The sequence below is a fragment of the Leucopleurus acutus genome (assembly GCF_964270905.1).
Source record: "Leucopleurus acutus genome assembly, chromosome: 3".
Taxonomy (NCBI): Eukaryota; Metazoa; Chordata; class Mammalia; order Artiodactyla; family Delphinidae; genus Leucopleurus; species Leucopleurus acutus.
This window is the reverse complement of record NC_139145.1, coordinates 70,095,121-70,110,537: the sequence shown is the minus strand read 5'-3', so window position 1 is coordinate 70,110,537 and position 15,417 is coordinate 70,095,121. Positions and strand designations below refer to the sequence as shown.

The 15,417-nt window shown below is 38.4% G+C and overlaps 1 protein-coding gene across 1 annotated transcript in view; it reads right to left on the bottom strand.

The window, feature by feature from the left end:
* FBN2 (fibrillin 2) overlaps positions 1-15,417 on the bottom strand; it is a gene marked incomplete at both ends in the record, with an annotated part of 230,962 nt that overhangs the window by 48,517 nt on the left and 167,028 nt on the right. Inside the window, 8 exons of the mRNA XM_082837201.1 lie at positions 5,518-5,643; positions 7,223-7,345; positions 9,643-9,765; positions 10,857-10,982; positions 11,310-11,435; positions 11,592-11,714; positions 12,223-12,348; positions 14,630-14,755. Of these exons, the coding sequence (XP_082693327.1) occupies positions 5,518-5,643; positions 7,223-7,345; positions 9,643-9,765; positions 10,857-10,982; positions 11,310-11,435; positions 11,592-11,714; positions 12,223-12,348; positions 14,630-14,755 (999 nt within the window). The remainder of the gene's footprint in view (positions 1-5,517; positions 5,644-7,222; positions 7,346-9,642; positions 9,766-10,856; positions 10,983-11,309; positions 11,436-11,591; positions 11,715-12,222; positions 12,349-14,629; positions 14,756-15,417) is intronic.

Below are 15,417 nucleotides of genomic sequence, written 5' to 3'. Positions count from 1 at the left end.
GGCAAGCAACTAATGTTTATATGGGTCAGAAATATGAAAGAATATTGTCTTATTTTATTGACAGTATTTTACTGTCTTGACCTGTAAAATATTTCAGGAAAAAATTGGCCTAGGGCATAAAAACCTTTTAGAAATTAAATATGAACGTGTTAAAGGAATAAGATTGTAAAAAATTAAAGATAAAAACAAATTCAAAGATTACATTAAGTGAAAACAGCAGATGTTTTATAAACATCTACAACATACAAAATATACAACATAAATATTTTAAATATTAAATATATCTTTTAAATTATTTAAGTTTAATTTTTTAAACTTCTTTCTTGTTACGTAATCTGATCTGTTATAATAAAGTCAGTTATAAACAGGGAAAGAAGTTTTTTCCCAGTAGTGTGTAATAAGATCATCCATTGCCCCACATTCCTCCAAATCTCATTAAGATATCTCTATTGGACTGAAATCATAAATTCAGTTTATGAAAGTCTTCCATGAAGCTTTAACTCAAAATAAACAAGAAGTTATTACTCCTCATTTGTATGAAAATGAAGGCATAGTGTGCCTGTACAGCTGTAGAAGTAATCTGTATTTCTACTCATAGGAAGAGGATGGACATTTTTGTACACAAATTACCTCATATCCTGAGAATGCAGACCAGGCATGCCATTTTAGGCTAGACTAGACAAGTCATTCTAAAATGCTGTCTTGAGACAGTTATATCTTAAGTATAAACGGGTCTTTTGGTCATTTATGATTGTCAAAATAAAGCATTGCAACTATCTTATATTTAAAGTATAGTTCAAATTGTGTCTAGAAGTTCAATTGATGTGTAAAGTTTTCTTTACTTGTGTTGGGGCAATAAACAAAGTTATTCTTTTTATATAAATCAGTAAAGACTCATTAAGTTAGTTTATAATTGAGTTGTGTTAATCTATAAATTGAAGTGGAATTGTATTATCAGCCTTCTGCATATGCATTTTACTTTTAAGTGAACTTTATTAGAAATAACTTCCATTTAAATAACGTAAAAGTTGCGTGGAATAAGGTATTTTAAGAGAATACTGCCTTGTTTTTATAAAATTGATGCATATTCAGAAATTTGAACAATACAGAAAAGTGGTGATAGGAAACAGAAAAGATAGGAAACACAGAAAATAAGACAGCAAGAACAAAAATCACTCAAAAATGCTTCTATCCAGAATTATCATTGTAATTGGATGAACACCATTCCAAACATTGATATTTCTCAGTGCATATTCACAGAGTAAAGCTGAAACAATTTCCATGCGTCAGATCAATTTTTCATTATCTCAGTATCTTCTAAAATGCTTTCTAATGGTAAGAATTGATGAAAACACTAAAACTGTATCATCTTTTGGCTTTATGTTAAAATTCAAACACAATTTTAAGACAGTATTAATGGATTCTATACAATGATGATTAACGATTAGCATCCATGTATGCTTCCAACTCATTTTTGTTATTCATATTATTTTCATTTTTTAAATGTTCATGGCATTTACCATAATCTCTACAGTATTTAGTACTAATTCTTTAAAGGAATCAATAATGTTTTTATTGTCACTTCTCCATTTACTTCTTTTTTTTTTTTTTTTTTTTTTTTGCGGTACGCGTGCTTCTGACTGTTGCGGCCTCTCCTGTTGCGGAGCACAGGCTCCGGACGCACAGGCTCAGCGACCATGGCTCACAGGCCCAGCCGCTCCGCAGCATGTGGGATCTTCCCAGACCGGGACACAAACCCGTGTCCCCTGCATCGGCAGGCAGACCCTCAACCGCTGCGCCACCAGGGAAGCCCTCCATTTACTTCTTGATTGGCTGTTTTTCATTGCTGATAAGCTGTGTGTTTTTTTTGTTTTTGTTTTGCCCAAGACAAGAAGGGAGATCCCACAGGTGGTTTCTTTCTGAATTATTTCACTTGTCAGGATATGTCTATTGTCTTTTTTTTAAAATAAATTTATTTATTTTATTTATTTATTTTTGACTGTGTTGGGTCTTCATTGCTGCGTGCAGGCTTTCTCTAGTTGCGGTGAGCAAGGGTTACTCTTCGTTGTGGTGTGTAGGCTTCTCATTGCGGTGGCCTCTCTTGTTGCAAAGCATGGGCTCTAGGCGCAAGGGCTTCAGCAGTTGTGGTGCGCGGGCTTCAGCAGTTGTGGCGTGTGGGCTCTAGAGTACAGGCTCAGTTGCTGGTGCAACTGGCTGAGTTGCTCCTTGGCATGCGAAATCTTCCCGGACCAGGGCTCGAACCCGTGTCCCCTGCACTGGCAGGAGGATTCTTAACCACTGCGCCACCGGGGAAGCCCTGTCTATTGTCTTTATAATTAACTAACTCTGAGGTATAGCTTTCTTGTCACATGTGTCCTTATAACTGTGAGGGCAGCATTCTAATGTGTGTTGGTACTGAATGTTTGTTTTGTTCATGACTTGCCTTTTCTATCTGCAGTTTGAAGAATCTCTATTACTTAAGTTGACAAATTCAATAAGGTTAAATAAAAATGATTTACTTCTTTCTGTATATTCAGTTCCTTCTTCTATTTCAGGAAAATGTTTGGTTGTTTAATACTTTTTTTCTATTCAATTTTTAGGGACTCTTCACTTCAGAAACACCCATTATACTTAAGTTTATGGTCTTTGTCTTTTCTCTAACAGTGTTAATTTATCCTCTCCCCCCTTTTTTTCACTGTGATTATCTCACGTCCATTCTCTATGGTAGTAATTACATTTTCATCTCCTCTATTCTTTGCTGTGTCTATTTAATTGTTCTCTTATTTTGCTGCACTGGTCCACGTTTTTTGTTTCCCTTAACTCTGCAGTATCTCTTTTTGTCTTTTTTTTCTGTTTTTATAATCACTTTGAACTTGTTCAATCATATGTTTTTATTAAGGTTATCTGAGGTACAATATACCTATGCAAAATTTGCTCTTGTTCCTTAAGTAGTTTTCCTCTACTCTGGATTGATTGTCTGCTTTTTGTATGCTTTTGTTGTTGTTGTTGTTTCCATAGAACACCTGCACAGTTGCTGTTGTTTCAGTTTGTTTACACATTACTTGGTCAGCTCTTTCAAGAGTTTTATATACAGTTGATGCTTGAACAACATACATTTGAACTGTGCAGGTCTACTTATACATGGATTTTTTTCAATAGTAAATACTAGAGCGTATGTAGTGCAACTACACTATCTGCAGTTGGTTAAATGTGTGGACATGGAACCGCGAATGCAGAGAACTGTGAACACTGAGGGCCGACTACAAGTTATACACAGATTTCTCCCCATGCTGAGGGTAAGTGTCCCTAGCCCCCATGTTATTCAAGTGTCAACTGTACTCTGAGATACAGTTTAGATGGAGCTTCTCGACATCCTCCCTTCTTTTTTGATTTGGGCTTTCTTTGGAAGACAGCTTGGGGTATGGGTTTCATTATAGCTTCTATTCTGTGGCCCAGAGTTTCATAAGGTGGGGGAAGAGGAGAAATACGGATGGGAGGACCTCCACTGGGCTCTGTGTGCTCTTTGTTGGTAAACCTGGCCCCTGCTCTCTCTTCGGAAATCATACTAAATGCTCTGTATCTGGGTTTACTCCATCTGATGGAGTCCTAACCTGTCCCTGAGGAGGTTCTTGCAGGTTCTGTACCTTCCCATTTTGGTGAAGAATACTGGGAAATGGCCAACTCCAGCAGTTTTTTAAACTCTATAGAAATTCTGAGAATTTATGATTAGAGGTAGATGCTGAGTGGAAAATGTTGTTTAGAGGATCAATTCAAAGGGGCATCAATTTATAATAAGATGGGAAAATATCAAGGAATTAAAGTAATAAATTCAGGATAAACTGTCTAAATGTGCCAGATCTCATAGAAAGAGAGAAGACAAAACCATAGAGAAACAGGCAGAACCATGGAATTGCATTTTGGGGATCTCAAAAGTTGGCATCTGGTTAAATGGAGCAAAGGGTGAGCTACATGTGTGCCACTCTCAGGTGCCCTGGCAACTGGGATTTCTCTCCATGGAAACAACATATTTTGGGAAAGCCAACATGAGAAGGAAGTACAGTAAACAGAAACTATTTAGCATCACCTTGAGGGAGGTTCTGCAAGAAGTTTTGGAAGACCCTAGGCCACAAATAATGGAACAGAATTATGAAAGGGAAATGCTGTCTTATGTATAAAGGATTAATTTTGAAATTTTATGTTGGCAAATGTGTCTGGCTACTGCTAACTTGTCCCTTTTCCCACCAATTCTTGTCAAGCTGACGTGGGTAATAAATCATGTAATTCCATAAACACATTGACTCACAGTTTCTACTAATTGACTTCAATGCTTAGAAGGAACCAGGACTAGGAAAAAAATAAAGCTCATTCTACAGATGCCTTGTATAAAATGGTTTAGGTTCTGCCCAACCTAGCAGGTCAAAGTAGAAGCATGAATACTTTCAGTTTCTAATATCATCTTCCCAGAGCCTACTATTCATTCTCTCATTCTGATTCTCTTCAAATTGGTAGATATTTATGGAAATTGCCATGATCTTTTAGGCACACTTTCTTTCTTCAGTGACACTTCTGGTGGTGGGGCAGAGTCAGGCTCTACTCCAAGCTACCCCAGATTGCATAATTTTTGTTTGGTTGATGCTGGTGAAGTGTGTGTGTGTGTGTGTGTGTGTGTGTGTGTGTGTGTGCGCGCGCGCACGCTGGCATTTACTATTTCTGTTCATTTGATTAGATACTCATGTAGGGAAAGCCTGTAATCTGGTTTCATTTTATAATCTTTGCTAGCAGTTAGCCTGAGCTTTTTTTTAAGGTTTTCTATGAATCACTAATTTTGTTAAAACGTTATGGCATATGAATTGTTTTCAATCCTTCTCCTTTATTTACATTTTCACGTACTTTTATGAACACAATGATGGCCCAAACTCTACGTAATGTGAATTGAGTCTCTAATGTAAAAGAAAAGCCAACTTCTTTTTCTTGGAAAGATATCACACTAGTCACGAAGTCCCATTTCTAGGAAAGGGGGTGATGTCATAACTTAGAGGCAGGAGACATGACTATTAAGCAAAAGGTGTAGTTCTTGATGAGTCCCTGAAGAGGACTTCCAGTCCCAGACATACAGACAGTTGACTAAAGCATAAAGGTAATGCCAAAAATGAGCTACTTAGATTTTGATAAACACATTAAATAGCAGTGATTGAGGTACACAATATATTTTAAAAGCTGAACAGTTTATCCACATTTCATTCATTTAGTGATAAAAAAAGAAATAGTTAAAAAAAAAAAAACGAATAAGCCAAAGTTCCAACTCTTGGCTCTTGGCCAGGAAAACTTCATAAGAGATGAAAGCCACCTTCATCATTATTCATTCGGCAAAATAATCCATGCTTAAACAAATGACTTTTATGTGTGCAGCATGTGCTGTGTATTCTGCTTCCAGGTGGAGCCTGTTCAGCCCTTTTTGTGGTTTCATTTGTTGTAGTTGATCCAACTTGGAAATGAGTTGGAATCCTGGTGACCCACCTTGGCAGGATCTGCTGTCTGAGGCTGGAGTGAAGCCCATCTCACACTCGCAGCGATATGCACCCGGGACGTTGAGGCATTGTCCATTCTCACAGAGATTTATGTTTTCTGCACATTCATCAACATCTGTTGAAGGAGCAAATTACATCTCTATTAAGTTCCAAATCTCATGACATTTTTTTCTTTGCTCTATAACTAAACCAGTCTCACTGGCTTGAGTTAGTGCTCATTAACATCAAACAACAATTATCCATATACACCTAAATAAGGGTATACAACTTGATAGCAGAGCTGTTTATGCCCTAACATTCAATTCCATTATGATAAACAGGAGGAACGAGGTGTCTCTCACATCTGTCTCAGTTCTCTTTAATGCTAATTTGATGCATCTGTGTTACACCAACATCATTTAGATATAACCAAGAACATTGGAATTAATCTTAAAATGGTGTTAATTCATTTGAAAACATTACAGTATTAAAATGAACAACTTTTTCACTAGTTCAAGTATTTTTAAGCAAGTAAGGGACACTCTAAGGGAGTGAGGAAAGTTTCTTTCATGCCATTACAATCTCATTAAAATATTCTTATATTTAGGCCCTAACATTTGCCAAGGAGTGTGCTAGCTGCCTGACGTTCATGTTTTCACTTAGTTCACCAACCCTGTGAGGTTTACAAGAGGAAGAACCCGAGGCTAAGAGGAGGCGACTGATGCCTGGGAGTCACAGTGATCTAGTCTGCGGCTGAGCCAGGGTCTAGGTCCAGCTGTGTCTGATACCAAAGCCATGCCCCTGCCCTCACACCACGGTGCAGAGACATGCTAAGAAAGATGCAGTACCCGAGGTTTAAAAGTAAGGAAGCTTTACAACTGAATAAACATGTTTTCTTCAAGAGGCATTAGAAAACTGTAAGTCTGTGTTTTTGATGTCACTAATTAGAAAAAACTATCTTTTAATTTGGGGTTTAAAGTGTGCACTGAAATTCAACAGAGAAACACCTATCTCTCAAGCTTAAAAGTATCATTCTTTATGTCCAGCAAGATGATCTAGTCTTTTACGTGAATATAATAAGTGGATGTTTTATCCTCAAGGAATGCAGAGTGAATTTACTCACATTCATTAAGCTCTTATGATGCATGTTTCTAAGCTCTTTACTTGTATTATTCCATTTAATCCTTTCAATACCATGTGATAAACTGAGATTTTGATAAACACAATAAATAGCAGTGATTGGGTAGGTCATAGATTTTATTTTAAGAAGCTGTATAGTTTTCCCAACATGTCATTCATTCAATGATATAAAAGAAAAAGGGAAATAGTATTTATTATTATTATTACCACCATGTCCATTTCAAAATGGAGAAACTAAGGACACACAGGTTAAGTCATTCACTTAAGACTATATGGCCAGTAAGCAGCACAGGCAAGATCTGGATCCAGATGGTCTGACTCAGAGCCTGTATTTTTGACCATTATGTTAATTAATGAATAAAAGGAAATGACAGTCACTAAGAGTACATGATAGTAATAAATGCCATTATTTTAAAAAATTTCCAGGTTTTTGTGTTTAATGTAAGCAAAAGATACATATTCACCTTAAGTCAAGTGTAAAAACAGAGGTAGTGATTTCAGCCTCCTTCAACTACAGTCTTCTTCTGATGATGAAAACATACAGAGTGTTGCATGAAAATCAGGACCTCACCCACCTGAGCAGGTAAATCCATCTCCAGTGAACCCTTCGGAGCAGGCACAGCGGTAGGAGCCTGGGGTATTGACACACTGAGCATTTATGCTGCACTGGTGGGTTCCATTAGAACATTCGTCCAGATCTGCATGTCAAGAGAACATAGCAATAAAGTTCAGAAATGAAAATGGAATATTTAAACACCCAGGAAGATTTTCATTTGTCTTAATTTAAATGTAAACTGGCCCCAAACTGGCCAAATGGAATGTATTTTAGTTTACTGGTCAAGTTGCAGTTCTATATAATTTTCTAAGACCTCAGACCTATGATCCAAAATGTTCATGCTACAAACATGGGCCAAAATAATTAGTTCAAGCATTTTGTGAGCTGTCTAATCAACTAGAATTATAATGTTTAAAAGAAAACCAGGCCTAGATTTCCTTCTGATTTCTACCGAGGGTGTATTTTATCATTGGCTACCTTATCACTAAAAAAGGGGTCAATTTTCAAGATAATACTGAATTTCAGAGCAGGAAAATTACCATAGAATTTTCAAGTTCATTTTATAGATGAGGAAACCAAGATATGATTCTTGACCTCATGGTACCCTTAGTCTAGTGGAAAAGACAGATGTTAAACACAGAGAATTCAATTAAATTTAATACTGTCATATATGTACCATGAAGAAAAGTTACAAGGTATAAGGAAATAAGAAGGGTGTCTAATCTGGATCGCAGGAATTAGGAAAGCTCCACTGAGGAAGTCATTTTCAGTTAACTTCGCATCTGAAGGATGAGCAAGAGTTGACCTGTGAACAGAAGTAGGGATGGGTCTTCCTTGCAGAGGGAACAGCACATATGAAAACACTGAGAAGGAAAAGAGCTTTGATGTGACAAAAATTAAAGGAGGTTAGAGTGACAAAGCACAATGTAGGAGACCAGGGATGAAGGAAAGTGAAGCTGGAGAGATAGTGGGAAGATGCCATAGGGTCTTGTAAACCATGTGAAGGAAGCTGAAGTTTATCCTAAATTCAATGGATTAAGATGACAATTGTGAAGAAATCAGATCCATGGTTTAAAAAAACTACCTGGCTGCAATGTGGAGAATGGATTGCGGGAGGACCAGAGAGGGAGTAAGCCAACATATGAGGAGGTTCTTTTAGCAGCTAACAGAGAGAAAGGGCTGGGGTGGGGGGCAGATTGAGAGACAGAACAGTTGTGATGAGAGCAGGGGGATGGAGATGGAAAGGAGTGGAGGGATTTGGATGCCATTTTGGAGTAGAGGTGCCTGGACATGGTTAAATCTTTTGTATTAGCAGCAGGCTATTTTTCGATAGCTGGCCAGAGTGATAGATGGACAAGAAGCACAAAAAAAGAGAGGCTAGAGGAGGGAAAAACAGTAAACAAATGGGACTAGAAAACTGGGAATGGGGATGTAGCTGAAAAGTTGTGAGATTAATGATAGAGAAATGGCTGGACTCAAGTGGGTAGCTAGTGGACTTAGTGACACCGTGAGAGAACCTTCCTTAGCAAAGTTATTTAAAAACTATGTTAACTCAAATTCTGGAGTCAGCTCATAAACATTTGACAAGTATAAAACAATTGAGTAGGTAAGAAAGTACATTCAAATTAACTAATACTATTAATAAGAGATCTTAAAATTATCCTTTAATTCTTGCTGCAGGCTTACCAGGTCTTAATGAGTAATCATGGGGAGGTCGGTTTTGCTTGCTTTAATTTGTATTTTAGATAGACCTGGATAATTTTTATGAGTTGCAACATGCCTTATTGTTGAGGCACATAAAACACTGAACGTACCAAGCAGCACTATGAATGACATCAAGGGTAAAATCCAGTTCCTTGCCTCACAGCTATAAAGGACTTATTAGACTCTGGTCAAGAACTATAAAACTTGGAGAATGGCAACTGCCTTCACATTCTCCTTCTAATCTGGCTTCTTGGAATCCAAGACATTTAGATTTCTCTGGAAGAAGAATTCAATTTTCTATTAAGAAGCTGGTATTGACCACTTACTATAGACCTAGGTTATCTGAAAAAAATCGTTTCATTCCCTTCATTTATTTCACTGGGTTTTAAATCTCACTGTTACTCTATGAAAAAACTGGAAAAATATATTAGTCATGTTTCATCCTACAGCTGTTTGGATTTCTGGCTGCACATCAAATAATTTTTACTGAACAACACCACATTAAAAAGCAGATGCCAAGGCATACTGTTGTAATTTGATCATTTATACCAAAGTTAAAGGAAACTCTTAGGCAAGAATTATCTTGCAACGAAAGACAGCCTTTAATTTTCAAGAGAATAAATGAAACTAAGAGGCATGTTCCTATTTAAGTATGTAGGTTAACAACTGTGCAAAGAAGAGCCTCTAGGGATTCTGTGTCTTAGTGAAGGTTATTTACATTTGCAAAATACTCACCAATACATTTGATGCCATTTCCAACCCAGCCTTCTCTGCAGCTACATTTGAAGCTTCCTGGGACGTTTAGACATGAGGCATGCATGTCACAGTTGTGGGCACCAATTTCACACTCATCCACATCTGAGAAACCGTAGTTAATATGAAGATAAGATACAACCTAGTTAATTCTACTTCCAAGAGATTTCTGTATAGGCAAAATTTTAAAGTAAACACAGAGAAAACATTAACGTCACTTTTATTTTTAATATGTTTAGACTCCAACAGGATTTGGAAGTTCATGATCCAAATCAAACAAGGCCTTCCCTGAAAGAAACTGCCAGCCAGAATATATAAAAATAATCACTGGAAATGTTTTCTGGAAAATGACCAGATGCTTTTATCAGTATTATGTATATAGCGTCTGTGTATGTGGTACACATACATATGAACATGCAGAGTTCTCTTTCATTACTTGCTCTTCCCTGGAGGTGTCAGCTTAAGGCCTAGGCTGCAGTCTAAGTCACCCACCACCTGGCTTGAGCAAAATACCACACTAAAGCCTTGAGCAATGATGGACATTTGGCCCAAAGCACTGACCCTGGGAGTTCAACCCCCATCCGCCCTTCAAAAGGCTAAAACTATTTAGTAGAGAACAGGAATAAGAGATAAAATGAATGGGGTGAACAAAGAAAAAAAGCGAAGAGAGGAAATTTGGGCAGGGAGAAGAGAAGGCAAAAGCAAATGGAAAGAGAGGAGGGAAGAGCAGAGAAAAAGATGGGGAAAGAAAGGAAGGAAAAGAGTCTAAATATGAGTTTTAGATTAATTTTTGTTAGTTTAAAAGAACTGTAAAACTCAGCAAACACCTGGGATTCCTCCAGGTCTTTTGGTGCTTCTTCCTTACGTATATCTCCTGTTTGGGCAGGAGAAAGTGAACGCTGCCCCAAGAGCTACCAGGAGCACATCAGAACCATGGGGGCCAGATTCCACACCCATTCTCCCACTCCGTGACCAAGCACGCAGCCAGGTCTGCGGCTTGGTAGCTGAGACCGTGCTCATCTACCACAGAGAAGAGACAAACGCATCACACATGATCTGGGCCAGTTACTCATCACATAACTGTCACAACCTGGTGTGGGTGAAAGTACAAGAAATTCCAGGGAACAAATGATGTTGAAGGTTAACCTCTGAAATATAAGAAGCTGAAACACAGGGGATACAAGCTTGAGACCTACCTGTGCATCCCGTGGTCCCCTTCTTTACTGAATATCCCAGCTGACAGTGGCAAATGAAGGATCCCTTGGTGTTCTCACATTCCCCAAACATGCAGATGTTTGAATTTAAGTCACATTCATTCACATCTAGGAAATTGATTTTCAACACTTTGGTTAATACTTGTTTATTCTAGCAATTCAAAAGCTATCTTTTAAACTGAACAGCATACTAATGAGATACACAAATAACGTTTAAAATATAATGTATTTGCAGGACACAGTATTACAGATAAATATATTGTCTTTAAGGATTTTTTTTTTCAAATAATTCTTCCTTTTTGGCTTTCACATCTTCTAATACAATGGTTTGAATTTTAAAAATAACCAAAAAAGCCTTTTCTTCTTAGGTGCGCGCGCGTGTGTGTGTGTGTGCACACTGTACATAAATATTTATCCTGTTCTTATGGTACCCACCAATGCATGTTTTCATGTCCATTGAAGCCATGAAGCCATCATAACACAGACAGCGATACTCTCCAGGAATGTTGGTACACTGCCCACCATCACAGATATCAGGATTATTTTCACATTCATCAATATCTGATGATACAAAATCAAAATCAAATGAAAAACAAGGATGACTTTTATTAAGCGCATGCATTTTTTTCCATCCAGTTCCACACAAAGTATGTGGAGCCAGATTTGTAAGATAAGATTAACCAGATGTACAAAGTCTGTGTATTTTCCTTCCTGTACCTGCACACGACCTCCCATCTGGCATCAGGGCATAACCTTCACTGCAGCTACATTCATAGCTTCCTTCTGCATTAGTGCACTGGGTGTCACAGCCTCCGTTCATTATCATACATTCGTCAATATCTGTAAAAACATTGCCACCAAGTTACTTGTCAGAGATACTTCCTTAAAAAAAAAAAAAGAGAGTTTTTCTACTTCTTCTTAAACAGACAATGCTCCAGTGACTTTGGATTTTTCATGTTGATTGACCATTGTAACATTAGCCTTTCTTAGTTCCTCTCACTTCCTTTTAGACAGCATTTCATTTGACATTCAGCTCCTGTAACCTAAGATTAAAGAACTCAGATATACCATATAGGATGAAATATATATATATATATATATATATATATATATATAGAGAGAGAGAGAGAGAGAGAGAGAGAGAGAGAGAGAGAGAAATATAGGATGTTTCTTATTATAAAACCAAAGGTTCCTCTGCAAAACCACCAAACCATGGCATCTGCCCCCATTCTTAGATTTGCTTTTAGGACAAAGGACTCCCATTGGCGTCACTATATATCCCGTGCCAGAAGCATTCCTCGACTGACTTGAGAAATACAAATTCCAGACCGGCCTGGCCTACCCTTACCTGTACAGCCCTGCCGGTCTGGCGTGGCCTGGTACCCAGCATTGCAGGAGCACTGATAAGTTCCAATCATGTTTACACATTTTCCATTTCTACAGAGATTGTCACTCAGGGAGCATTCATTAATATCTATAAAAAGATACACAGAGTTAATGTTTTATGAAATCACAACACCACTTAAACTATCAAGAACATGCAGCATCAGAGCAATGGTCTCCAAAGGGCTTTATTTACTTCAGGGGGAAGTAAGATGGTCTCTTGCAGCAATTCAAAGAAAATGCCAGAATCTATATTTCTCTTAGTTCTATCTGCAACAGTGCTCTCCAGTGGAACTTTTTACATTGATGGAACTGTTACATATCTGTGCTGTCCAATATGTAGCTGTTACTGAGTGCTTGAAACATGGATACTGTGACTAAGGAACTGAATTTTTAACGTTATTTAATTTTGATAAAATTTAAATAGCCACGTGTGGCTAGTGAGTACCACATTAGACCACATCCACCTAGCACATGCCAGAAATAAAGCTTGTTAATACTTAATCTATGAATTTACACTGGCACCCTCAGCTGGTCTTAATTGGATGGTTACCTGTTGTCTAAATAACATGAAGGTTCCTGAGGGAAGACAGCTGGTTCCAAAAACAGAGGGGCTGAAAATAGGGCCCTCAGTTTTTAACTTTTCATGGCATTGTGTTTACAGGGCCTGGATAGGTGGATTACAGATTATATTGCCTGTTTTTAAGTAAACTAACCCTTATAAGATGGGCAGATGCCTTAAAGAAAACGCCTGCAAAGATCTGTGGAAGAAACTAGTACTAATAATGCAAAAAGAGAAGAGCAAGTAAATGGTAGAGTGACACTTCCTCACACAAGTTACCCGTCAAACACAATCTAAGGTAAAAATCAGATATAACAAGAAATTCACCCCAAATTCTCAAAATTACTAAGAAGACAATGTGGCAGATTTATGTTTATAATCATGAAATATTTATTTTATTGAACATGCAAAAATACATATTTTATAATGTACATTATATCATTGAGGGGAACTTTTTTTTTCAGCTATAAAACCCATGAAGGGCTTCCCTGGTGGCACAGTGGTTGAGAGTCCTCCTGTCGATGCAGGGGACACGGGTTCATGCCCCGGTCTGGGAAGATCCCACATGCCATGGAGTGGCTGGGCCCGTGAGCCATGGCCACTGAGCCTGCGCGTCCGGAGCCTGTGCTCCGCAACGGGAGAGGCCACAGCAGTGAGAGGCCCGCATACCGCCAAAAAAAAAAAAAAAAAAAAAAACCATGAAAATTAATTAGCAAAATAAACTGAACTTAGAAACAGATCTCTGGATCACTGGTATCACAACCATGAATAAATATTCTGTAATTATCTGTGTGAAAAAGCTTTTCGAACTATTAAAGTGGAATTAAAAATATTTAAAACCTTCACCTTTTAAAATGTCTGTTCGAAAAAAGAAGCAGACTCACAGATACAAAGAACAAACTAGTGGTTACCAGTGGGGAGAGGAAACGGTGAAGGGGCAAGATAGGGGAAGGGGTTAAAAAAAAAAAAGGGTTATTATGGGATTATACAAAAACATGAATGCAAAACTTCTGAGAATTGTAAAGCACGATAGAATTTAAAGAATCTTTCATTGAATAAAAAAATTTTAAAAATAAATAAGATGGTCTATGATTTAAGATTCACCTAACATTAGCATAGCGATATAAATATGGGTTATAAATAAATACATGAGTAGTCGGGAGGTGTGCTCAAGCTATGTTTTTATTTGGGGGTGTGGGATCTGTCTATTTTAAAGTGTTTTATTTGCTTACATTTCCAAGAAAGACTTACTGTGAGGAAAACATTTCCTGGCTAAATCAAAGCTTTAAAGCCTATGGAACGCTTCTTCAAGACCAGCCGTGGTCGCACCTACATCCTCCGCCCCCCATCCCCGAGCTCAGGGCCGGTAAAGAGGCCTCAGTGCTTCTGTGAGGAGGGGGTTGGAGCGTGAGCTCACACACAGGTGAGCAGACCCTGTGACGACTGACACGGGGCACCGAATGGATCCTTGTGCACAGGTGTGCACACAGGCAAACTATTAGGGAGCAGCCCTTCCAAGGGGAGCAGCTGTCCCATCCCAGCCGACCCGGAGGAGGGAACTACAAGGCCTGACACAGGGTCCCTCCCACAGGGTCCTTTCCAGTGCGCTTGTAATGAAAACGAGGGGAACTGGGGTAAGCATCTTCTAAAGACACAGCCTGAATCCAAATGTACAGACTCTGAATTCCCAAATTTTAATCTGTTAGATTTCACAGGCCCAAAACAACCAGTTCATGAGAATGACCTCTGATCTTTATGATATTTACCAGTTGAACTGGGAGGGTTTTATGTGCTGAGGAGACAAACTCACCCACACAGTCCTCACGTGACGGTGACAGCTCATGTCCCAGTGGGCAGTCACACTGAAAGCTGCCCTCAGTGTTCACACAGGTGCCACCCCTACAAAGGAGAGGGTTACGTTCACATTCGTCAATGTCTGAAAGGTAAAAACGTGAGAGCCATTAAAGAACTCTGAGGAAAAAACGTTCACGCACACAGCATGGGAGAAAGATTCATTATCTGAGGTCATTGTGACTCAAACATGAGACATGGGTTAATAAGAGATGGGATAACGCTCTCCTCACTTTATGATCAGTAGATAAAAGGTTAAAGTTCTACTCTGAAAAGATAGTGAGCTATCAAGGCTTTTACTTGTATGAAATGAGCAGGCTCATGAGAGGTAAAAATAAACAATATTCGCTTTATATCACTCTAAACTCCAGACACCATATGTCTCTATCTCTAATCAAAGTGAAAGAAAACTCTTAGACTGATCACTTTCTGTATCCCATGAGCTGAGTCCTATAAGTTGCTAAAAATCAAACGATGGGCTAAAAGGTGGGCAATGCCAAGAGTGTTTGTAATAACACCCAAGTAAGGAAAAGGACATGGGATTCGCATGACAACATAAATTTGGGGGTCACCACCCACTACCATACATTTTCAGTGGCTCCCTCCTCAGCAGTTAGTCTGTGGTGACTTCAGATTCTATAAATAAGCAGAACCCAGTCTCAATATCTCACTGCCATTAAGGCACCGAGGGCCTGGGGCTCCCCAAGAGCTATCAAGGAGCGGATTTCCTGTCTGACACTTAGATCT